Raw genomic sequence first — 27509 nt, forward strand, 5'->3', positions numbered from 1 at the left:
TAGTCTTAAATGTAGAAAGCAAGGTATGAAATTTGTAAAATACGTTGTAATTCAGTTTAGGGAGAAATTATACCTACAATGAAAACTAACGAACTAAAGAACTGAAAACAAGGTCATTTGGGATTAGTAAAATCTTTAAAATAACTGTTCAAAAATAAACTAGTTTCTAGTTTGTCTGTCGTGGTGGCCCAGAGGTTTTTAGACACCCACTTTCATGCAAGAGGATGCGGGTTCAAATCCTTATAAAGCCAAGTACCAATGTGACTATTTTCAAGCATATACTTCCTAAAATTGTTTAGATACCAGCGACAAACGGTGTAAAATATCGCGCATCGTGAAGAAATCTGGGCTTATAGTTGCTTATTATACTTTGAAATCACCAACCCGTAATGAGCAAGCGTGGTGATTAATGCTCACACATTTTCCGTGTGAGAAGCGGTCTTTTGTCAGCAGATACCACTAATAAACTGTGGACCTGTTTACAGTTTAATTCCTATTTATTTAAAGAGGGCTAAGGCTATCGAAGATGTGTTTTTTTCTGAATGAACACATTTAAAACGTTAAAGTTATTATGTTATACTAGCATTCGGGTAGTGCTTAACTTAAGAATTATGTTATACTATCGTTCTGCTAGTGCTTTCGGCGAAAGAATAATAGACTCTATAACTCACCCAGTATTTTATGTCCAGATACAAAAATCGTACTCCATTGTGACATAGACAAACATACACGTCTTCGTATTTACAATATTAATAAAAAGCATTTCACGAACAGAACTCATACACGAACCTTTAAGACAAATACGCAAATCATGTCAATAAGACAATAAGACCGAGGCGAGGGTTATTTGTCACACAACCCAACAAAATAGCGAGAAAGAGTTTAATCTACTGAAAAGCTCTGAACATTATGTAACCACTTTTCAAACACGACGCAGAACTTTGATTTATCTTTTTATACTCGTAACACACTTTTGTATTGTATTGTAGTCTACTTTTGGTACGATGGAAATGGTAAACAAAATTTCAGATCATCTTTTACGGAAAATAGAGAAGATATATTTTGTCACTTTCAATATATAGGGTGACCGGTAATTAGTGAAGGATATTTGAAACACGTGATTGTACTCATGATTATAAACAACTTTTCCAAAATGTTTCCATTTTCCATACTACATTTTAAACTACTTAAGGCTAAATAACGTGCCTATTACAACAGTGTGACATGTCAAGACAGTCAAGTATAGCCGCAATCATTTCCAAAACTGTGTTGGAGCTGGCTCGCACTTTTTTTTTGAGGGGGGAAAATCAATGACTTCTCTCGCCTTGGGCGAGGCGAGAGGGAGTGTCAGACTCTTACTGACTAAAAACCACCCCGTTCCTACTCCTGCTTTTCGAGCCGGAGCCCCGGTAAACCCGCTAGGTCCAGTACGCAGCTCCGGTGGCCCGCACCCTGTGAATTAAAATTTAAAGACATCATTAAGCCTTTTTTTAAGGGGTGAAAATCATCCAATGACTTCACCCGCCTTGGGCGAGACTAGAGGGTGTGTCAGACTCTTACTGACTAAAAACTACCCCGTTCATACTCCTGCTTTTCGAGCCGGAGCCCCGGTAAACCTGCTAGGTAGTCCGCAGACCTTATTAAACCTAGAACCGTAATAATTAATTTAGTATGTCTCACAAGAGTTATAATACAATTATTTAACCTAACAGAAATGTTATCCAAAAGTTAATACTAATATTATCTTAGTAGTTAACAGTAATAGTTATAATCTATTCTGAGAACCCTGTTACCTGGAATTAAATACATAAATTAACATAAGTGGGCGGTAACTTCATCGACACATGCCTAAGTACCTCTTCGGAGAAAACATGTCTAACGTCATCCATCGCCTTTCAATATTGAAATAATAAATATTATTACGTAAGGAACTTTGTTATAGCTTGTAATCCTTGATATAATATCTTATTACATACTAGCGACCCGTCCCAGCTTCGCATGGGTGCAATGGTGATATATTGTGCATTTATTATACATATAAATCTTCCTTCTGAATCACTTTATTTATTTAAAAAACCGCATCAAAATCCGTTGCGTAGTTTTAAACATTTAAGCATACAAAGGGACATAGGGACAGAGAAAGCGACTTTGATTTAAGTAGACTATGTAGTGATACTCTTTCAAATTTGTAGACAGAATCTTTGGTTTTCTGTCATTTGTCTATCAATATACTTATTAATGTCAAATCAATATATATTTCATAACAATTTTATTTATAAAGTCGTATGTATTTATGCAAGTAAATTGAAAACAATGTGTTAGTTAAATATTCGTAAACTTTTATGTGCAATATAGTTCGGAGCAATATAATATGATTGTATGAAGAGCAACTATCACGATTGGTGTTTGTATACTGATTGTGAACATTGAGCAATAGAAACAGCAAAAATTGCACCGCTCCCGAAAACTGGCAACGTATTTGTAACTCCTCTGTGTTGCGGAGATCCACCTGCTCGTTGCTATCCCATAAAAAGTTAACAAAACTTAGCAACTATCACATTAATTGGCGTATAGGATGTGATAGTTTAGCAACAGTTGCTGTACGTGATGTGTTGCTTCTGTTGCGGCGGCAACAACTTTTGTTCCCGTTGCCTTCGTTGCATTTTCTGCATATACCTGTGCATGTGGTGTTTCGAAATGTGTGGAATTCATTGTGAAGATTGTTTGGGAGAAGATAGTTATGAGTAACATGTAAAATACTACTTATTGTCGCTAAAGAAAGTAAAACGGTGTAACAAAACTCACACCTTTCCACCTCCATTGAGTATGTTGTGGTTCATATTGTTCATATGTATCTGAAAATAAATTGTGTTCACGCACTTAAGTGTGCAATGGCTTTATATTATTTTCTAACAAGCTTAGTTCTAAGTATTTTTTTCATTGCAAAGAATAACATGTTTGATGTTTAAGCTGATTCACTGGAAAAGTCTTTGAAAATGTGCAATTATTTTACATTAATACAAGCCTTTGACAAATTACGTAATAATTTAGTTATTTTATGAGACAATATACTCGTAGCAATGAGTTACTCGTGTTTGGTTTGTTAAATGAAACTTTAAGTCGTGATTACCAAACAAAATAATTATAGAATCCAAGTTGTTCTGGGATATACTAAAATGCACAGAAGATAGGAAAAATATGAGGAAGAATTATGGAAATTTACAGCAGGTATGCCAGTGTTAATGGCCACTCTAAAAGACACACGGAAAGTAGGCCAAGTGCAGACTACTTGTAGCTGACTAGGAAGTTTCACATGTGTATGTAAAGTATGACAGGTAGCACATATAATGATGTGTGGTTTTTAACTGCTAGAGGATTAAATCATCAGTCTTTGTCTTTTTGTTTGTGTATATAAGGTATTCCAAAATTATATGCCACGGCTTTAATGGGAGGTAGTGTTGTGTTTTAAAACTTTGCTAAAGAATAGTTTCAACATCATAATCAACAACAACCTCAATTGAACATCAATAACCACGCTTGTTCAATGCGGGTTAAGAAATAGTTTAAGTAATCAGTAAATATAACTGAGCACGGCAGTTACTTCTTGATTCAAGAAATAAAAAAGAGTGTATCACACTAATATTATAAATTGTTTGTTTGAGTGTTTGCCGCTCAATCACGCTGAAACTACTGAGCGGATTTATTTAAAATGACAATGCCAGAATCTCTATAGAGCTTTGCCCCACCAAAAAAATATAGTTTACAGGCATGCCAAATGTAGCATTCTATTGCTGCTCTATTAGTGATAACTAAAAACATGTTTAAAAGCCTTTAGAACTTGCGGTTTCTATCTAAATCTAAGAACAAAATATTACATTTAGGTTAGGTACCAGTTTAGGTTAATTGCAGTTATAATGGTAGAAATAATTAAATTAAGTGCTTTATATTATTATTACAATGCTATCATAGGTTGTTTAGCTATGAAAGGAAGGAATGTCAATACCAATATCAACTTTAGTAATCCTACTTTTAATAAATTTAGGTCATAACGAAACAACAATGTAAACAGAACAGACAGAGCGAATGTCAAATAATGACTTTTTGACATAACTGACGCACGCACGCCAATGACGTTTCGTTACATCTAATCAGTATGGTTCAAACACGAAATAATAATTAGAATATGCATTCATTATAATATATATTATAAAAAAAATAACTAACAGTATGTATTTATACTAAATTCATTTTTATTTACATTAATAAAACCTTTTCTTTTTAAATTGAATGACTCGTTTTGTTCCTCGTGTAAGCGTACTAAGAAACGCAGATGGTCGCGATAAAAACAGGAAATAGGCCTTGGGGTTTTTTTAATTCTTTTTATTCTCTAATTTTTATCCGCAATTTTATCAGAATAATAGTTACGTAACCAACGACCCTATTTTCATTGCAAAAATTTTGATTAATTTACATTTCTTGTACATTGATGAAATTGAGTGGGGCAGGATCTGGCATTGTCATGGTATACAGACAGAGTATGATGAGCTGACTTGGATGATAGAATACTTTTTATAGAAACCTTTGACAGAAGCTAGTTTATTATAATTAGATTATTGCATACATACATATCCATATGACATAGTCATATTAAACCTTCCGTTTAGTTTAAAACCCTAATCACAATCATATCTACCACTACGAATTACACTAACACCAATTATAACAACTTAAAGAGCTCCATGATGAGAGTTAAAAAGTTTAATTTTAAGTTGCGCGACCTCGTCAGGAATGTAGTAAACGACTTTAAGCCCATTAAGAAAATATATGTAAAATATAACACTATTTCTGCTTCCTAACATAATATTACGCTACATCTCGACTCGTTCCTATGCTATCAGAATAATATTTCAACACTACGTCGTTCAAACAATATATACGGCGTATTGTCAACAAAATATTCTCGCATCTATCTTTAAAATTGTAGTCAGTTATCGAATTTTCATGTAATACGTGTTATGAAGACATAATATCAAGGTTGGCGTTATTTGACACGTCTGTAATACACGTCTAACATGACAGTATTTAATGTCGGGCCTTTATACAGTGGTAAAGTCTATCATAGAAAATCCGCATTTTAAGGGATCTTTCTAATCTATCTTCTATATCTATGCTTATAATAAATCTGTAGAGAGGTCAATTCTGTACATGAAATATATTTCCAAAATAACTATCAGCGATTGTGATAAGTGATCGATACTGACGCCAAAAATGCAATCAGAATTTTTTTGTCTGTCTGTCTATCTGTATGTTCGTTTTAGAAACAAAAACCACTCGACAGATTTCAACGAAATCATCATTATACTTTTCATCACGCTACGATCAATAGGAGCAGAGCATTGAAGGGAAATGTTGGGAAAACAGAAGAACTTACTCCATTTTTTAAACTTCCGTCGCGTGTGCAGCCTTGACGGTTCGATTTCGATGAAACTTGATATAATTATACCTCATTATTCAGGGCATAAAATAGGATACTTTTACGGAAAAATACGTAGAAAAAAAAATAGTTTTATACTACAGAACGCGAGCTCAACAGCAGTAACTCAAAAGAGGGATCTCCTTAATTATTATGGGCCTAGCCATATTTGGGTCCAATAGATATTTATAAGATGTCATTGTCAGAGTTACTCAAAATTAAGAAATAAAACATCCACGCGAAGACCGACATCCGCGCGGACGGAGTCGCGGGCGGAAGCTAGAGCTTAATAAAGTAAAACAATAAAGATCAATCTAAGTAATATGTGTTTTTTTTAAAGGATTTTCTCCTGTGTCGTGGGTGCGTTTATGAACATACAAGTTCACATACACATGACACCCAGATCCGAAACAATAATTTGTGGATCACACAAAGAGTTGCTCCGTGCGGAAATCGACACCGCTACACGTTGCGCGGCAGCCGATTACCCAGTCACCGCACCAACCGTGTAGTCAACAAAGTAAACAGTAAACAATAAAGATTAATTTCAAGAATATTTACATATGATATTTGTTTTTAGTCTTTTAAAAGGAAAAATGTGAATACAAGATAGCGAGAATTAATACCAGCCATTTCAAGTATGATTTACGTAGGAATGCATTATTAAAACAACAATAAATTAAAATGCAATTCAACTGTATTCACCTTACAAAGTACCTAAATAAATACAAATTATTTCTTGTATTTTACATGCAAGTCTTTTGTGAATTGTATTTGAAATGACTTGCACTATACGTTTGCATTATTCTGGATACGATGTAGGTAACAAATGTTCACATTTCGTATACGATCATCTATTTTTATGATTTCATCTCGTAATATATCTTCGCCATTGCAGAGAGAAAACACAATATTTCACGTCGTCACAGTCTGGAAATAAATGGATAGGTCATCATATGTTCTAATTCTTCTAGTATACTTAGATTTTGTTGCTAGAAAAGCCTTAGTTTTTAGCTAGCCTTTTCAAAGGTCTAGGGAAGATTAACTGTACAATTTATTGCCTGGCTATCGTTATTATTACATCTGAAAGGCGTATTCTATTGAAGTGGGTTCAACCGTACACACATAAGGCGGTCCATTTAGTACCCATTTATAAATCGCTCATCAATTAATGAACGCAGGACAGATCGGAAAGTACTTGGTACTTATAGATTAGCAAGAAATATTGAAATTTTTGATCGTCATATAGTTACGCCTTTTATCGCCGAAGAGATAGGCAGAGGTGCGTAATACGGTACGTAATGCCATTGTACAATGTACATCTACTTTTCACATTTTATGTTATAAGTCTTATGTAATAGATGGAGAAGTTTTATCCGTAAAACCAACTCAAATAAAGAAATTAGTAAACTAAACATCTGTTTTTATTGAAAACAGTTCGATATATTGTTGGATGGCAAACAAAAATATTTTCCCAAACCATATTAAATTGGATTTATATAGATCAAACAGTTTGTGTTAAATCGTTGAATCGGGTTGTATAATCACTCGATTAAGCTAATCCAACGATTCGATGGTCATACGATTTAATAAGCGTTCCGTTCTTTGATCTTCTATTGTTTTGTGCTAGAGATATTATTTTCTTTTTTTTTATTTTGAATGTTTGTTTTGTTTTACATATTTAGTGCTTATAATTAATTATTATTTATTTAATGCCTTGTACACACAAAATGTTTATTGACTAAAGTCGTTTGACTAAATCTTTATTTATTAAATAGTTTTATGATTCTGTAAAGTACAGAATTTCTTTAAATCTTTCCTCATTTAGCTTGCAGTAAAGGGAAGAAGAAAAGAGTACGAAGTACGAAGAGTTTAAAATATATTTTATTAGCTTACAAGGAAAACTGGTTAACCACTAAACGAATAAGGTCTTTACCTTCAATTACCTTCAATCTAAAGAAAAGTTTTATCACGCGAATGCAAAAGAGATTCCAATTAGTTTCTGATTTGCTATCGTCGTTTTATAGTGGCTGTGCAATTCGCATTGATCCTTATTCCAGCGCTAATACAACTACGTAATAGGGTACGATAGAAAGAGCTCTCACATGGACCACTTAGTCTCTGTCGGGCATATCAGTGATAACATTACCCCAGGAAATAGGATGCTGGAAAGCTTTAGATAGGTTTGGGAGACCCTTATCAGGTGATAAAGATCGCTATTTGAAGCAAAAAATGGCGTTGTTACCCTATTACATTCTTATCCGTTATTCTAGTAGTTATCAATGTAAATTCATATTCAGTGGGATGTTGACAAAAAGTTCGAAAAGTATTCGTTTACATACATATACGGTCTAGGACGTTTTTATTCTAGATAATTATTTTTTTATATTTAAATGGGATCGTCGGTAGAAAGCGCCTTACACGGACATACATGGAACAGATTGAAGATTATATTAAAGAAGCGTAAAATTAAAAGTACCCCTAATCGACGAGCATGCATGAAATGCATGAAATTCATAGCAATTGGTGTTCCGTTGTCACAGCATACCCCCGTGGGAGACAGGCGAGAGCTTATGTATGTATGTAAAGTTTTATTTATACGCCTTTCTACATGTGTGTGTGTTTCTACATGTCTATATACGTGTGCCGTATAACAATTTATACGATTCCTTCAGCTGTCTAGCGCCGGTCAAGCGTAACTATGATGTTATTGAACACAAGTTTCTAGGTCGTATCTTGTCGAATAAAACGTTTTACAACCGACACATATTTCAGTTACCTAGTATAACTTAATGTCAACTCAATAAAATGAAACTTGCTTTATTTACAATCGCTTATGTCAAGGTAAAACGAGTGCAAAGTAAAGTATGATAATGAGAGATTTATTTTTTATGTTTACATAGTGTTTTCTTCTTTTGCGTTTTGTACAAGATCTAAATGAGGTACTCAAACTTCTCATAAGTATGTTTATTTTTCTGTAATTAAAATGTAGCTTTGAATGCGTAGGCAGAAAGAAAAAAGTAATCTAGATATCGCTCAACAGCTTTCTATCTCCAGTTACACAAATAATAACGAAAGAAAAACGCTCTATTACGATGTAAAGTAAATACAAATATACACTTAGGCATTTCTCGGAAGAATCATTAGTATGGAACTTCAATTTACTCCAAAACGAATGGATGACAACAAAGGAATAAAGATAGCGCTTCAACAATTAATTGTGACGTCACGTCTGTCGAAGAGGAAGAGAGATTGCGGTGGACGATTCAAGATTGCACCACAGCTAACATTCTGGTCTTGGACTTCGATTGACCAACTACTTACTGGGAATACTTGCAGTTGACGAGAGTAAACAATAATTTTATTGCAAACAGTCTATTGTTTTAACTACTTAATATCACCCACATGTATTCCTAACATCAGAAGTGAGATTCTCTTTTCACCAACATATCGAAAGTGAGATATCTCCTATCTTTTCTTTTTATCTTTTTTTAAACGTTGCCCCACACTAGGATTTTCTTCTGTGTCGTGGCTGCGTTTACAAACAAACAAGTTTACATACACATCACGCCCAGATCCGGAATAATAATCTGTGGATCACACAAAGAGTTGTTCCGTGCGGGAATCGAACCCGCGACACGTTGCATGGCAGCCAGTTGCCCAGCCACTGCGGAAACCGTGCAGACCTATCACCGACACATTTATTATTTTTGGATAATTTAGAATATTTTAAATTAAATAATTTGTAAATAAGTAACTACATGTTTTACAGTTCTAAGAAAGGAAAACAAAAAAAAAGGTTTAATATAAAGGATTAGGATCTCAGTAGGGTTGCAGTAAAACAAAATGAAATGAAACCAGTTTGTTTATCTATGAGATTTGCTTTATTTCAGAGTCTTAGACTAGACTCTTTTTAGTTTATTCTATCAGGACTGAAACAACAAAATGTAATCAACATTGCGAGCCTCTTAATCATTAAGTTGATTTCAATTAAAAGATTAACCGAGTATCGAGTTGAAGATCTACTTTTTTTGTGATAAAAAATGTTAATCAATCATTAATTACATGATTAATTGATTTTATGAAAAGCTTTACGTTATTTCGCCTTGCTTTAAATTAAATCTGATATTTATGATACTTTTTAATAGTTTAGAAGGTTATCAAAAGTCATTAAGTCGGTATAACGATACGGATAGCTCACAGAAAACCGACGTGAAACAATTGAATGCGATTGCTTACCATCAGATAATCCGTTGACTCTTTTATCGGCCTTACCATAAAAAAGATAAACCCACGGATAGCCGTCTGTTATTGATCATTTAAGTGACAAAATAAATTTTACTATAATGTCATAAAAATAAAAGAAAATGTGGTTTTTATAAAAGAAACAACGTTGCATCTTATTGAATTTCTTTATATTCTAGCTTTGAAATTCGCTGTCGGCAAGAACAAAGTTGAGATGCAATTAAATAAGTCTCTAGAGCTTTGTTGTTTTCAAAAGAGATGTTATTTACAGTTGTAGTATTTTGCTAGAAAATTACTACCAACACTTAGTCTATTATGTTTATTTATACTTACTAAAAGTTGTTGCATATAGAATGTTTAACTACAATTCAACAATTTTACTTCAAAACAAGTTAGTTATTCATCTCTCTCTCTCTTTTAAAAAACAGTAATAGGTAAAAAATATTGTTTAAGTGAAACGGTTTCAATGAGCTCTATCCTACATGTTAGTTTGATATATCTACAATGGTACCTCCATTGTTCCTCATAATTCCTCATAATATTTTATGGTGATCAAGATCAAGACTGTGGATCGATTTGCCCTCAGGAAGGGGGTGAAATTCCAATTACTTTTGACCCAAACAAACAAACAGGGCAAGCTATATAAAACCTTTTAGTAACGATTTGTTTATCTAGTAGTAATTTACTTGCAACAAGTCTATTATACATACGAGAGTTGTCTATTAAAGTTAGCATTTTAGTAAGGTCGAATTTTTAAATTGTGCCTCTATGTTGGAGTAAAAATATTACCTACTTTTAATGGTTAGTGCTGTAAAAACGGTGTATTGAAGTACATCTTAACCACTTAAATTACTTTTCGAGTAAAATTTTATTGAAAAATCGATTTCAGACAATGCTTTTAGTATTTATCGCTCGGCTCCTAGGCTATTAAAAGTATAATGATAATATATCAAAGTAAATTAAGGTAATTCTGTTAATACAAGAAAATGTTTAATAGGATAGATGACTAATTTTTATTTCAATGTCCGTCTTGTAGATTATTTTAAAACATTTGACACGTATTTTTTATTTTCTTATGGAAACAAATACTTTCGAAGATATATTGATTTGAAATATCGCGTGACGTCACTTCTAGGTACGTTTTATACGTGGAAATGACGTATTTTTACCTAACGAATTAAATAGGTTTTTAATTTTCATACCCCGTCATCACCCACTAGTCACACAGCTTACCCTATTAGCCAAAACTTAGTTTAAGGTTTAGTTTAAATTAAAGACACAAATAGCGCCAAAGTTTTGCTTTAATAAAATAAACACAAAGATACAAATTTCAATATTATTAAGACAACGAAATCATCTATTTAATTAGAAATATTTACAATTTCCCTGTTTCTAATAAGTTCAGTTCAATTTCAGTAATCTTATTAATTTTAGAGGCATTGCTAGGCCCTCGTGATGAATTCTTAATAGAAAACTCAAGAATTCCTTCTTTCTTTACAGGTCAACCACCTTTTATTTGTCCTCAAAATTATTCATGTTTATTTCTTTCTTTCAAAGTTTCAGTGAAATGAAGAATACGTTGTTGAATTTTGAAGCTACTTATTCGACATTTTTTGAGTTATTTATAGATAGTCATCATCATTATCATCATCAACAGCCTATAAGTGGTCACTGCTGACCAAAGGCCTCTTCTCACAAGTAAAAGGTTTAAGCTTTAATCACCACACTTGCTCAATGCGGGTTGGCGATTTCAAACTTAGAATTAGAAAGTATACTCGTAAGCAGTTTTCCTTTCGATGTTTTATTTCACCGTTTGTCAGTGGTCTCTAAATAATCTTAGAAAGTACATATAATTCGGAAAATATGACATTGGTACTTGCCGTTAATAGGTTTCGAAACCATATATATCTGTTTGGTCCGAGCGGAGGTCTTGGAGGTCAAGGACAAAAAATAAAGATAGACATTCTACAATTATAAATAATAATACATTACATTTTTATTATGATTTACGTATACCTAATAGAGTTATTTATCATAATATGATGTATAATTAACTATATCCAATTTTCTTTTATATTTACTACAGAAAGGTACTTATCTCACTTACTTAACTCACTTGGTATTAATCTCACATTAAGTTACTCTTAAAATTATATCTTCATTTGCTACGATGCTACGAAAGCTACGGCGTAGCAATTTACTCGTAGCTACAAAACCTTTTAAAATACTTATTGTGCAACAATACGACTTAGTAATACTAAGGAGCTATTTTTCATCACAAAACTAAAATTGCCTTATAAAACACGAAAAACCTTTTAGCTTTGCTCCTAGGTTTAGCTTTTATATTGCGAACCACTGACCAATTGGAATTAACGTCTTTTTCATTTTCAATTAAGATTTTTTATTCCATGGCTATTTTAAGTTGCAAAAAGTTGATGCTATTTTAAAACGTAGTCGTCAAAATGCTCGATACAGTTATCAGGCTCATTTGTATTGATGACAAAATGTTCCTAAAGCAATTTTGTCAACATCAAAATTGAATCATCGAAGACCATTGCAGAAAGAACGATGTACTCCGCTTGCCTTATTGCTATTGATAAAATCTGTGATGACATTCCATTAAGCAGTTTTTCCTAAACATTATTAAAAAAAGTATTTTCCTTATTGGCTTTGTTTATCATATTTCTGTATAAAGTATCCGGAATGACGACGACACAAAATAATATGCGGAATTTAACCAAATTAAATTATATTCTGTTGGCTTGTTGACCCAAGCAAATTGTCTGACGACAATTTGTCTTCGCCTTTATGCGACGAGACTAATATTTTTTTACTTTTTTATAATGTACGTGTAATTCTGAGACTAAGAACTGCCTTTGTTAACTTTCTTGATAAGGTTTCAAAGTTAAAAAATGCACGAAGCATTTTTAGACAAAAAATTACTGACAGCATTTTTAACACAGACCTCAAGTTTTTTATCAACTTCATTATGACTCCACTACTATTGAATTTTCAGTTTTGAAAACCTTTATTATCATTTCCATTCTCATTTTTTTTTGTTACAACGTCACGCCTTTTTTCCCCGAAGGGGTAGGCAGAGGTGCACATTACGGCACGTAATGCCGCTATACAATGTACACCCGCTTTTCACCATGTGTGTTATAAGTCCCATGTAATAGGAGGTGAGCCATATACTGGGTACAATGCCAGACTCCGTGCTACTACTGAGAAATTTTCGAAAACCCGAAAAAAGCCCAGCAATACTTTGCTCGACCCGGGAATCGAAGCCCCTTGTCCGACAGTCGCACTTGTGACCACTCGACCAACGAGGCAATCTATCTGTTCTCGTAATAATTTAATAATGTCTCTCAGTTCTCATAATATTCTTCATAGTATTTTGAGAACTAACACACATCTAATAAGGTATAATTTTGTCCACAGCTGCTGTAGTGATAGCATTCTTCGTGTGCTGGGTCCCATTTCACGTACAACGTTTGTTTTTCATCTACGGGTACAATCTGCCTCAGTTCCATGTGATAAATGAGCATCTGTTCAATGTGGCTGGTGCTTTATACTACGTGTCGGCTACCGTCAACCCGATCCTGTATAATGTTATGAGTGGCAGGTAAGATAAAATTATACATTTTAATGTTTATTTTATTATGTTAGCTCTACATAAAGTACATTTTCTCTGAAATGTCATTAGGCTGACTGCTACTTCCTTGGTGTTAAAGTTTTCTATAGGCGGCGATCACTTTACCATCAGATGAAAAGGCCAAGTTTGGTCCAATCACAAAAAAATGGTTAAATAGAACATATCTTGATATTGTATCAAACTATTTTTTGCCCGCAAACATACAACACACGGTACAGACTACGCCCAATAATATTCCCTCGAATTGTAGTTTCCAATCGCCATTGTGCGACTAACAAAACCGACCAAATTCGTATAAGAACAGATATCCTCGAATCACGAGACCTTCTAGTCTCCAGACATTAAACTAATAGTCCTTGGTCACTAGACAGATGACGGTGAACACATTACAAACCGAAATTCATTGACCTCTTATTGTTTTCCTTCAGTATGTTGTATAAATGTTTATTTTTCTACTGTCTACCTCATAATATAAGCTCATTTGTAAACAAGAAGGTACATTCATTTGGTACTGTGTTTACTATCAAGCTATTTGTTAAGTAACGGGGTTGGCGCTTAAAGGTTTAACTCTGGGGTTGTGTACACTAGGATTTCTTAAATGAAACCATTGTATACTGAACTAACGAAACCATAGCGTGATCAATCTCGGTCTTGATCTATCTTGCCGTCTATCGAGCAAATTTTTGGTTGTATAATTACATGAAAATACCATTAAGGTCAATTTCCCAAAGGGTTTAATGAAGTTCTCTCAAGAAGATACCACTTTAAATTCCAATAAAAGTTATTTACTTAGCACAACTCTAAAGATAGCTCAAATGATGGCGTACAAAAATCAACTTTATACGTCATTTATACGTAATTAACTAATTAATAGTCGTACTCACGGCTACTAGAATAATCCCGACGACATTTGTATCTACCCAATACGAGAACAAAGAAAACAGAAGATACATATTTCTCACTAAAAACATATATCAACCGCACCCTTAATTACTTACCACGACGGCATCGTCAAATTGATATCACAAATAAATTATATTTATTATTGTGAACTGAACATTGTCTGCAAACGTCAATTATTTCTAAGATACGATGAGAGAAAGAACAAAGGGAGAAAGCACATATAACATCATATATATACTCGTATGTCTATAGCAATATATGTCAACGTTGTTTTCATTATAGCACGACTACACCTTTCTTTGACAATAAAATAAAACGTCGTTCATAGGTATAATGGGACCAGACAGACGTACATTTAAGTACTTTATTTACCACAAAGTCTATAGCTACTAATGTTTCATCGAATCTAAATAAATAAACTAACAGTCGTAGGGTTTTACATTGTTACAAGGGCTTAGTACGACTTTGTTTTATGTTTAACGAGATCAAAACGAGAGTGCGTTCGGTCATTGCTTGGTCCATACGAGCCGGCCAACGCGCCAGTGCGCCGAACGCGGCGATTTCGTTCAACGTAAAACAGACTTTGACTTCTTTGGTAACAAGCATAAATTCCAACAGGGTTCGAATGTACGCGTTGAATAGTAATCAAAAGATATTTTGTTATGTTAAAGTTAATATTACATCTAATTGATTATTTTAGATATAAAAGCGTCATGAGTAAACAAATAAACTGTTGCGTTTAAGGTAAATATCACTTACCTACCTAATTGTAATTAATAACACTTCTAGTAGCGACACCATAAACTGAAATGAAATCACAACTAAATAATACGTTAACTTACACTTTCCACACAGAATAACAGTTTAAACAACACACTCTAACAACATAATAAGATTATTTAATAATAATATCATGAAAGTCAAGCGCGGCACGTTTAACGAGTTTCATAATGGTTCCTATAATGGCTTCTACCTATTGATATTAACATAGTTTTAGGAGTTAGTTTCAGTTCCTGTTATTAACTGAAATCATGCCGAAACTTTTAAAGCAATTTATTATAGGTTTTAGTTTATAAACTGTTCGGAATGAGGCATATACTCAGCCTAGCTAACTAGTTAATAGCAGTTTGATATTAGGCATACTTCACTTTGATCTATAGCCTATGCTACCATGTATTGGACTATGGGGCTCTTCTAAAAAAGGATGAAATCCTTCACAAAAAGAGATGGATGAAGTTGCCTTCCTCTTTATAAAGTTTGTCAAAAGCGGCGTAGTTTTTAGTCAGATTCCCTCTCGCCTCGCTCAAGGTAGGAGAAGTAAAGATAAAGATAAAGATAAAGATAAAGATAAAGATATTGTTTATTTGCATTAACATGAGTGATATTACACATAGGAAATACATGCAATGGTGGTAGAATAGGTATATGAGCTACATGTTATGCCGTCTAGGCGTACAAATATTTATAGTTTTAAACCTTAAGCATACAAAGAATTATATAAAATTATTAAACTTAAACAAAAACAATGTAAGGTATTCCAATAATAAATAATCACAAGCAACAAAAGTTAGAAATTAACAAAAATTATTAAATTATATTACAAAATTATTAAAAAATATCAATTATTAAAAATCTAATTTATCATTTAAAAAATCTTCTAAGCTATAGTAACATTTCTTATACAATTTTTTTTTTAGTTTAGCTTTAAACAAATTTAAATTTAACTCTTGTATGGATTTAGGTATTTTATTATAAACTTTAGGACCTAAACATATTATGCTTTTGTGCAACAATGCAGTTCTAGAGGGATGAATGCAAATGTTATTTTTACGACGATTTCTGACATGATATTCAGACAGACGCGGAAACAAATGTAGGTTATTTCTGACAAACAATGCCACTTCAAGGATATAATATAAAGATGGAAGTGTTAAAATTTTGTGTTTGGTAAATAGCGGCTTACAACTATCCATACTTTTTATTCCGAACATAGATCTAATGCAACGTTTTTGTTGTTTGAAGATTATATCTTTATGAGTTGAATTTCCCCAGAAGATTATTCCAAACCTAAGTACTGATTCGACAAGACCGTAATATGCTGTGAGCAGAGTTTCCGTGCTGACTGTAGGGGCTAACTTATATAGGGCATATGCTGACTTACTAACTCTTTTACTTATTCCGTCAATATGATTTTTCCAATTGAGTTGCCTATCAATAGTTAAACCCAAGAATCGAGTTGTATCTACTTCTTGAATAGTATACTCGTTATACATTAGGTTAACCGGTAATGAATTTGTTATGTTTTCCCGCTGTTTAAAGTGCATTATACTACAGTAGAATCCGGTTATAACGACTACCAAGGGACCGGTGACATTACGTCGTACTAACCAGAAGTTGTATTAAACGAACAGAAAAAAGATTGTTTTTATATAACAGTTAAATGCCCGTTTAGGTGATGAGCAGATAAAAAAAATAACCCATTTTAATCAAAATAGTTATTTATTAATTATTCAAATTATGTAAGGATGTGTAATGTACGTACTACGCTTTCTTATATGGAAGTGTAAATCTATTCTAACAACTTTACATTTAATGCAAAAAGTCTGTAATTTTTGTTTATTTCTGGTTTTATTCGCGTTTTATCGCGTCACTTGGATTTACCTACAAATACGTACTGCCATAAAATAAACAGTCAATTTCCAATCAGAGGCGTCTCGCGGGGCGATAGTTGAGATAGCTATTCATTTATTTCATTATTTTCTATGAATTATTTGTAAACACGGCAACGCTCGTCGTTGTGTCGTTGTAACCGGACAATTATGTGTGAAATTCGGTCGTTAAAAGCGGATGGTCGTTGTAAGCGGAGTCGTAATAAACGAATGTCTATTTATGCAAGTTTATACTAAAACCAAACAAATGCCTAAACTTTCGTCGCTAAAAACGGTTGGTCGCTATATGCGAAGTCGTACTAAAGGGACTACACTGTAGTTTTTTTAAGATTAATTTTTAAATTATTATTATTAAGCCAATCAATTATATTTGATAATGAATTATTTATTTCGAGGTTGTAATTATTTGGATCTTTACATTTTACAGTTATTGTGCTATCGTCAGCAAAAAGGACCATAGGTTCTGTAGTTGCCGACGGTAGGTCATTTATGTATAATAAGAACAGGAGGGGACCTAATACACTACCTTGAGGAACGCCATAACATACACTACGCTTATGAGATGTAAATATCTGTTCGCTTTTAGTTTTTGGATTAAACTTTGTTACTTCCGTTATTTGTTGACGACCTGTTAAATACGACCTTATTAACTCCAATACATTACCACGTATACCGTATGCCGAGAGTTTGTTGACTAAAATATTATGATCTACGCAGTCAAACGCTTGGGACATATCGCAATATATAGAACAGACAGGCAAGGATCTGTCTACATGTGTGTATACATTGTATAAGAAGTCGTATACTGCCATGTTTATATTATTTTTTTGCCTAAAACCCTTTTGATTATCACATAAAATCTTATGTTTTTCTAAATATCTATTGATTTCAATATAAAAGTATTTTTCAAATATTTTAGAGAATATAGGTATTAAAGCTATTGGTCGGTAGTTCTCCATTAAACATTTATCCTCTTTTTTATGCAATGGTTTTATTATGGTAAGTTTTAAGTCACTTGGGAATGTACCGTTCGCTATACAAAGGTTTATTATATGACTTAAGTGGCATGCAATACCCTTATCCACTGATTTAATTATTTTAGTGGGTATTCCATCATAACCGACACTATTTGTGTTTCTTAAATTATTAATAATTCTTAATATCTGATTAGGTAAACAAGGCGACATGAACATGGAATCTGTATTGTGATTAATCAATCTCGTAGATTGCTTTCCCGCACCAACGGTAGGTTTTACTTTTTCAATAAAATATTTATTAAACGCGTTCGCTATATCTAAAGGATTTTGGATATAAGTGTTATTAAGCTTTATTTTATCAATCGATTCCTTTGGTGTAGATGTTTTGTTATTATTAATTATTTGCCATGTTGATTTACTTTTATTAGTTGATATATTTATTTTATAATTATTCTGAGCCCGTTTTGTTAAGTTTATAATTTTTTTCATTTTTTTCGAGTAGTTCTTATAATTATATTTATTTTCAAGTGTGGGTTTACGTCTATAACTCCATAACATCTCTTTTTCTTTTTAGAACACATTTTGATTCCACGCGATAACCATTTCGGTTTATTGTTTACTCTCACTAATACTTTTTTTATCGGAAAGCATAAATCGAAGAATAGTTTAAATGTATCTATGAAATTACTATATGCTAGTGTTGGGTCCTCAGTTTCATATACATCACTGAAAGACAAGCTTTGTATACATGTTTTAAATTTCTGTATATTATCAATATTATAATCTCGCATAATCTTATACCAATGTTTTAATCTTAGCATTTTTTTGAAGTCATTAGATGATTTTCCCCTCTCAAGAAAAAAACTATAATTGTTAAACAATCAGTAATTTTGTGAATTCATCAACACGCCAACGTGGCTTAATGCTCTATTGTGACATTATGTTGATGACATAATTTACATATAACATGATAATGAGGAACAAACAGTAAAATCGTGAACATAAATTGTTTATATGCTAAACTAGCTTTCTCTGGGGAGGGATATATGTTTCAGTTTTTTGTGGGAAAATAAAGATTTAAATACAAATATTCTATGTCCTCATACCGAAATCTCACATGAAATATTTAAATACCAACAAATCTTATGCATATTTGATGCCCGTAACAACATGTCAAACAGAATTTTGTGTACCAAAATAATGCGACCACCATAGCTTCAAATCTTCCCTGACAAGTCTTGCCAAGTCAAGACAAAACCACAACTGAAATTACATACAGAGGCGGAAAACAGAATCCCTGATTTCAATTAACAAACACATAGATTATGTTGACAGAGTTTTCCGACATACTGTTTCTGTTTACACAATTAACATAAACATATTTTCCGCTTGTGGCAAATATAATTTTAAATCTATTAGTGTGAGTGTTCAAATTAGCTCAAAGAAAAACATGTATTTTTGGCATAAGCCTGTAAACGAGCAGACGAGTCACCTGAAGCAATCGCCGCCCATGTACATCCGAAACACCAGAGACGTAACAAGTGCATTACCAGCCTTTTGGGAGTTAGAAATTTGAGGGTTGTCGCGGAATCTGGGACTGGAAAGATTGGGAAAGGGGTAATTGGACCTCCGGTAACCTTACTCACATAATGAAACACAACGCGAACGTTTTTTCATATGAGTTTTCTATGAGGCCGTGTTACACTCTTGTCGAGCCGGCCCATTCGTGCCGAAGCATGGCTCTCCCACACTTGCCTTAACCAGGCCTATTAATACTGGGCCTATTTTGCTTATTTTTCATACATTGTCAGCCAAGATGATTACAAATATGTGATTTAAATTAAGTCATATATACGGTATGATGTTACATCATATTAACACTGAGGCTATTAACTTCTCAATACCCGTGTCAGGTGTGTTCAAAGCATAGATTATAATATAACACCTTATTGGCACAACTACATTCACAAACTGTTTGTGGTTTCGTCGTCAAGAGCTTAAACTGTGAGACAGATTGGCAACTAATTGATATTAGTATAAACTTGTTTGTAATCCTCTAAAGATGTGTTTGGAAACTTTCTAATAAGGTAACACATAATATTATTATGTTTACAGAGACTTATCTAATTCTGTATAGTTCCAGGCGTGGTATTACGTTGTTAAATTAATATGTAGGACGAGTACCTAATAACTACTGTAGATCTAAATTCTACTCAGCAAGCGGAGCTGATTTTCAGTTGTTGATTATTTTTAGTAGGTGCTATTACAGAGTAAATAAACATAATAAAAATAAAGACTTGTGTATAGCCATTGACTTCAAATTAACATAATTTCCTTCATATTTAGTACAAGTGTAGAAGAATCATGCTTTGGAACGAATGGGCCGGCTCAAAATGTTTCGTCGTGTGAGTGAAGTTACCAGAGTTCCAATCCCTAGTCTCCCCAATCTCCGAAATACCAACAATCCTCGAATTCCTAACCCCCCAAAGGCCGGCAACGCACTTGTACGCTTCTAGTATTTCGGATGTCTAACTGTCAAAGGCAGGTGCCAATTGCTTACCATCAGAAGTTTAATTAGTACAACTCTAGTAACGCCTTCGGAGATGCCAGATCCAGATGGCATTTCCTATGCCTATTTTGTTTCGCGTTAACCTTACTGATTTGTCACCAATACAAAATATTGGAGGCTGAATATAATAACGTACACAATTACTCTTATATGTTATGTGTGCGCTTGATTAAACAATTCTGAACCTTACGGCTGAGAACACAATACACACGCAACGATATTAAATGTTGACAGTGATGCGTAAAGGTATCCCTTTTCGAGTTATATTGCACATCGCTATTTGTATGACAAAATACATATACAAAGAGTGGATTCTATTTTTAGATCTCTTTATAATATTGGGTATTCAATATCAATATTTTAATATAAGAATTCAATTCATTGCCATTTAAGTTAATATTATTTAATATACTACTTAATATTATTGTAAAAGAGAAAGCTAAATAAAGTTAACGGTAAAGGCATTTCCAGAATAACTTATTCATAATCATGAGTGTCAGTCATAGGATGTCCAATGCTGAACATAGGCCTCCTCCAATGACTTCCAGTTAGGCCAGGAACTCAATTTCTAACGACTGCTAAGGATGGACCTCAGCAAATTATTGATGGATACTTCAGTGTCCATGTATATTCTTAGTTAGTATTCGTTTATTTTGTATATCATAATCATTTTCATAGTATAGCAGCATTGCGTACCGTAATGTGCATCTCTGCCTACCCTTTCGTAGATAAAAGGCGTGACGTTGCAATACATCATTTGCTAGAAAATATCTTCTACTAAAGAAAGCTTCATTATTTAAATATGTATGTATAAACGATAGGCAGGTGATTGCGATACAATTTGAAACCAAAATTTGGGGATACTGCTGCCCCTCTGAAATATATACAATGTGATAGGCGTGGGACTTTTAACCCGTTAAGGCTGAGTACTACATCTAATTTTATCGACAAAAAAAATAATATGGGGGTTGAACCCCTAATTGAAAATATAGGAAAATAGTGATTTTTTCGGTAAGAATAATTCACAATTTTTTTTCTCACCAAAACATTATCAAACATATGAAAAAAGTAATGAATTAGTTAGCCAAGGTTATTAGCTACCGTATGTCGTCTTTTTTTTGTTTCTACGACGCATACATCCTTTGATATCAAAAAAGTAAAAAAAATATTAAAATAGCCATAATTTTTAGGGGAGGGATTCGACCCCTTCGACTCAGGACTTTTGTCGATAAAATTAGATGTTTATTCAGTCTTAACGGGTTAGAAGTCTCGCACCTATCACATTGTATATATACTGAAAATATTAACCATGAACTTTAAAAGGTCAAAATTAGGAACGTGAACTAATTATAAGTTGTTAATAAGAGAGACACGTTTCTTTCTCTAATTAAAAAACGTTAGTATCTTATAACATTGGTTTACATTATACAGGTTAATGACATTGGTAGATAGCTCGTTAGAAACCAGTTATTTTCTAACAGTAATTAACGCTTATATTTTTACCCTTTGACGTTAATAACGTTTGAGGTATGCGAGCGTGCAAAATATTGTTATGTACCCTTCCCTGATATTTCGTAAACATTTTAAAATTACTGCCATGTTACTCATACCTCCCTGCTATGCAATAATTTCTTATAATGTGTCTAAACGTAATATATTCCTAAAATTACGCGCCTAAAGGGTAGGCAATTACTTAGCACTTTACAAAGTTTATTAATATTCTGAATCTAAACTTAACAATGTCTAGCGCTTCTAATAATATAGTATATAGTCTTATATTTTTTCATAATAACTATCGTGAGATATACTAAATTAACTAAAAATCACCGTATATCCACGCTAGTTAACGGAGAAAGGCTCTACTAGTTTCGAGTCACCGAGGGACTCTTAATTTACGTGTGTAAACCGTTATTTTTAGGTAATACAGAGTAGCACTTTTACACTGTACGGTTGGCGTAGTGACGAGCCGGCTGGTGTTGATCATTTTTGTTCGATTAACAATTCTTTGTATGATCCACAAAATGCTATTTAATTGTTTTTTAGGGAACAGAGCGTAAAGTTCCCTAAGAAAAGGAGGATCCTCCGACCAGGCGAGGTGATCATGCCTGGCGGGCTTTCTGCCCAACTATTGTTCGTTGGAATTTTCTATCCATGTTTATTCGCATGTAAACTTCATCTGTGCGATGTAAGATTAATGACGTAATCCGTTGATTTGTTTTTCGTTCGTCTATGTGCGACTTCTCTCATCTGTCACTTGTCATGTGTCACCACAGTTTCATAATGGGACCTAAAATACATAATGACAGAAGAAAATCTTAGAAACTTTGTAAAACAATGAACAGATTCCTTATGAAACCGTCATAGACAGAATCATTTATCAAATGACAAGTACGACGTTTCGGTAGTTTATCAGAGACCTTTAGAAACTAGAAAGCGGTATCTTTGGTACCAAAAACTGGCGTCGATTTATCAACTCGGCTTATCACAATTTACTTGACATTGCTCTGCTCTAACTTGCGTAATCGGCTCCGACCAGTATTAGTTTAGTATCAACTTGATTAAACTAAAATACGTGGTTTTAATGTCAAATATAGGGTGAAAGGTGACGATGGTAAACGGTGGAATTAAAAATATATTATAGTCACTTTTATAGAGTGATAGCAAATTCTTTTTCCGTGTTCATTATGTGCAAATGGCTGTGTGTCGGCTCGATAAATCAGAGCACCGAACGCGCTCTCGTGTCGATTACTTTAAACGTAAAGCAAACTCATACTAAGGGTACAAGTAAGGGACCATTGCCATGGTCATGGGCCACCTGTTAAATAGATAATTTTACTGAAAGAACATTTTCATTTTATTTTTTAATCTATTCGAATTGCAATGATCGATTTTTTAATAATAACTTGGTCAATCCAAACCTCTATACGAGAAACAGAAACTATCCTTTAGCTTTATCCAACCACTAGAAAAGGGTCAAAATATTACTTTTGTTCTATGTAAATAGATTCAAACAAATAATAATCTTTCAAAACCTACAAGAGTCATAAGGCATTCATAACACGACTGTTTACTAGACATTACCACAACTTTATGCCCTAGACTGCCAAATCTCCCAACCAAACATGCCAAGAACGGTCATATATTCATAACCAGATATTTATTGTCCCTCATAAACACATACTTTCGACTTGAGCACTTATCTTATGACATAACATCATGACTCGTTTTCCTCGAAGTTAGGGGGAGATATTTAGGACCTATAGGCATTAAATTTTCACCACTCATGCCATTAGTATCAAATGATACAAGATGAATATATAAGTACTGTTATCTCAACGATGCTGCGATGATGTACCTAGAAGTACATTATTTTCCGATGGGCATCAATTCGATTGTTTCTTATCTTTTGAATTTGGAGTTCCTTTTTACTTTAGTGACATTTTGATTGAAAAAAGGACGGAACATGCTTTGTTGTTGTCCTTGTCATCGGCCGTGACGTCACTGACGTTTCATTTGTTTTTTTCTTTTGTCACTTCCTTGGCTTCTTACGACATGTGTAGGAAAACGAAATCTTGATACACAGATTTTTGTTGTGATTTTATTTCAAACCATCTGTGCTACAGATGGTTTTCCGTTATCCTGCTTTTCTCTTGATTTTTTTTCTGAATTTTCTTAAAAACCTCACGGCTCGTACGTTCTGGAGTTATAGCGCCAGGACGGAAAACACGACTTATTTTTATATTGAAATCATAATGTCTTAATCTTTTAATTTTTGGAACAATGACACGTGGTTTTGTTGAAGAATTTTAAGATTTTAAGACAAATATGGACTACTTAAGCAATAAGATAAATAACTTAGATTTTATTAATTCAGCTCAATTTGGTAATAGCAGAGACAATGGATTGAGTGCTAAGAAAGCGGTGCGGTTTAATCTAGCCTACAATGAACGATGTGGTTCCTTTTGACAGGCTGTAATTAGGTCGAAGATGCTTTTAGTTACAAAGGAATAAATAATTAGACATTAGTAGTATGACAGTTGTATGGTATTGTTCGTAATTGGTGTGTATTAATATTAATATTGTAATTGGTGGATGGTGTGTCTAGTTATTAGAGATTAATAGATGTGAACGTACGATTTTGTTGTATTTGTATACGTCGAGCAAGGGTACCAGACCCGTCTGTGACGAAAACGACCCATCAGACTACCACAGATCGCCCAGTAGTCGCCGAAGGCGGAAAAAAATCATGTCAACATATATCATAGTCTCGCTTTTTATTATCTTTTCACGCGTTCAACGATCATTTTAGACTTATTTTGCATAGTTCGATGTGAAGCTGTGATTACCAACTTACCAAAAGGATAATTAATTAGAGCCAGTTATAAAATTATTCACATAAAAATAAAATTTTCATTTTGATCAGTTTCCTACCGTGACCTATTTTCTTTTAAGGTTCGATTCCTTTGATCTTACCTTTGAACAGAATTATGGTCATTTAATTGGAAATATTTACTTGAATGTTACTATAAATAAAATGAAAAATTCTTGCTAATATTGTAGACTCGGAAGTATGTTTGTTTGTTCTTCTTTTGCATGAACATTTACAATGAACTATTATTGTCTATGGTATGATTTTGGAGTGTAGATTTTGAGATTGTTAGGAGGCCAAAGGGTGATAAGCTAACTTTTTTCTTTGACCACACGAGTAAAGTCGTAGACAGAAAGCCAGCCTTTCATAGATACTATATATACAGATAGTTAATACAATTATGAACAAGATTTATATTTTGTAACTTAATTACATTGAAGGTATCATTTCACACTAAAATCTTCTGTCAAGCAATAATTTCTAAAAATATCTTTGTCAAATTCATAATATTAAAGCCTACCTACGTTCATTAAGGTATTCGAGCAAAATTTATTTTTATAAAAGTGACGCCACACAATTTACTGTCTTCTTTTTCTATTCGTTAGCTTAAGGAAAAACCTGATTGCTTGTGATGTAATAAAGAGACGTTATTTTTTATGGTAAAAGCCGGTAAACGAGCCGACGGGTCACCTGATGGTAAGCAATCACCGCCGCCCATGGACATCCAAAACACCAGAGACGTTACTAATAACTAGTGCATATTTGCTGTCACCAAACAGCTTTGCGATTTGTTTAATATACTTCTTGCTATGTTTTCCTTTCTTTATCCGTAAAATGGTATTATGCAAAAGACAGTAAGCAGCAAAATTTCAAAGTACTACTTAGTAAGTAATAAATTCCACTTCGATCCTTCAATATTTAGCAGGAGGCGGACATCAAGTATGCCCATTAATTAACTGGGACACGGCTTTCGAAACTTTCAACCACAAACGACAATTTCCGATGACATCAAACAAGTATTTTAGATCTAGTGTTTTACTTGTTTACTAGACAGTTGGCTAGAAAGTTTTATTTATAGCAGCTCTCTAAAGCAAATTAAAACTTAATTTAACAATACTAATAAAATAAAGTGGGTTAGGAACGAACGAACGAACGAACAAACAATATACAAAGTTATGTAGTTGTTGAATGGGCTGGCTCAAATGGGCTGGCTCGAATGGGCTGGCTCGACTGGGCTGGCTCGAATGGGCTGGCTCGACTGGGCTGGCTCGAATGGGCTGGCTCGACTGGAGTGATACCACGGCCTTACAGAAACCTTAAACTGACGTGAAAGCAACGCTTGCGTTGTGTGAGTGAGTTTACCGAAGGCCCAATTCCAAATCCTCAATTGCCCAAAAACCTAAACCCCCAAAAGGCCGGCAACGCACTTGTAACGAATCTGGTGTTTTGGGTGTCCATGGGCGGCGGCGATTGCTTACCATTAGGTGATCGTGCTCGTTTACCAGCATCATAAAGAAAAAGTTGTAATCCAAAGTATTGTTATGATTTCAGTAGCAAAATTCTAAAGAAACATAATGTCTACAGTTGAATTTAATAATCTATTCAAATAAAGCCAAACAAAGACTTAAATTCTAGGCTATTACTTTGTACAAACAATTCAAGGAAATAGATAGCAAAGCCACGAAATTAAGGGCAGAAAGCAAAGACTTTATATTGTTGAAAATGACAACTTAGTACTAAGAACTAAGGAGATTACAAAATAATTTTCTTACCAGAATATTCTAGCTATTAGCGGTCTTAAACTTGGAAATAAGTTTCAGTTTTAAAGCTTAGCTTAGCGTGAATTTAAGAACTGAGTTAAGTAGCCTTAAGTACTTCCTAGGCTAGACTGGGAAATATTTTCTCGACTTTGCTATTCAGTTGAAACAATCTTAATCTTTATGACCGTACAATATAAGCCTTATATTAAAATCTTTTAACATACATTAATATTTTTATGTATTACCTATTTGTCTTTTAAGACAAAAAAAAATATGTGTAAAATATCTGACTGCATGGTCGGTCCGATTCCCGTACAAATTGTTGTTTCTGGTCTTGTGTCATGTGTACGTGAACTTGTACGTTTGTAACGACACAGGAGAAAATCCTAGTTTGGGCCAGTTCTTTTTTAATGTTTTTCATTGTCTAACTGACAGACTAAACAGATTTTAAATTTTCATAATCTCTCGTCATCCCTATTATGGGTACTTACCTACATTGTCTTAATTTTATTACAAAGTCCTTTTGTTCCCTTGTTGAAGGCTTTGTTAACTGTTAATTGTATTTTTCCAGTAGGTAATTAGTTTCTTTGATTACTTCTCAGTACTGTCACTGGATGGAAGTACCTATGTTGTAATAAGATTTTAATTTGATTTCTCAAGTATTTTCTTCCTACGTCGGCTTGAGTTCTCATTTATTTTAGGTTATCTATTGCTTAGTATTTAATTCGGTTTTTCTGACATAGTACAGTTAACTAGGTAAGCTAACTACTATTTAGATGTTAGATCATCATTTTATTGTAACTTTCGTGAGACATACTAAATTAATTATTATGTTATCGGCTTACTCACGACGCGGCGATTCCTCGTCAAACAATTACGTGAGTAAGCC

General features: G+C 33.5%; 1 protein-coding gene across 2 annotated transcripts in view; it reads left to right on the forward strand.

Moving 5' to 3' along the window:
* Window positions 1-27509, forward strand: part of LOC118271083 (neuropeptides capa receptor-like) — a 148755-nt gene that overhangs the window by 99146 nt on the left and 22100 nt on the right. For both annotated transcript variants that reach the window (XM_035586968.2, XM_035586967.2), the window contains exon 6: window positions 13160-13343. In XM_035586968.2, the coding sequence (XP_035442861.1) occupies window positions 13160-13343 (184 nt within the window). The remainder of the gene's footprint in view (window positions 1-13159; window positions 13344-27509) is intronic.

The sequence above is a fragment of the Spodoptera frugiperda genome, chromosome 9 (assembly GCF_023101765.2).
Source record: "Spodoptera frugiperda isolate SF20-4 chromosome 9, AGI-APGP_CSIRO_Sfru_2.0, whole genome shotgun sequence".
NCBI lineage: Eukaryota > Metazoa > Arthropoda > Insecta > Lepidoptera > Noctuidae > Spodoptera > Spodoptera frugiperda.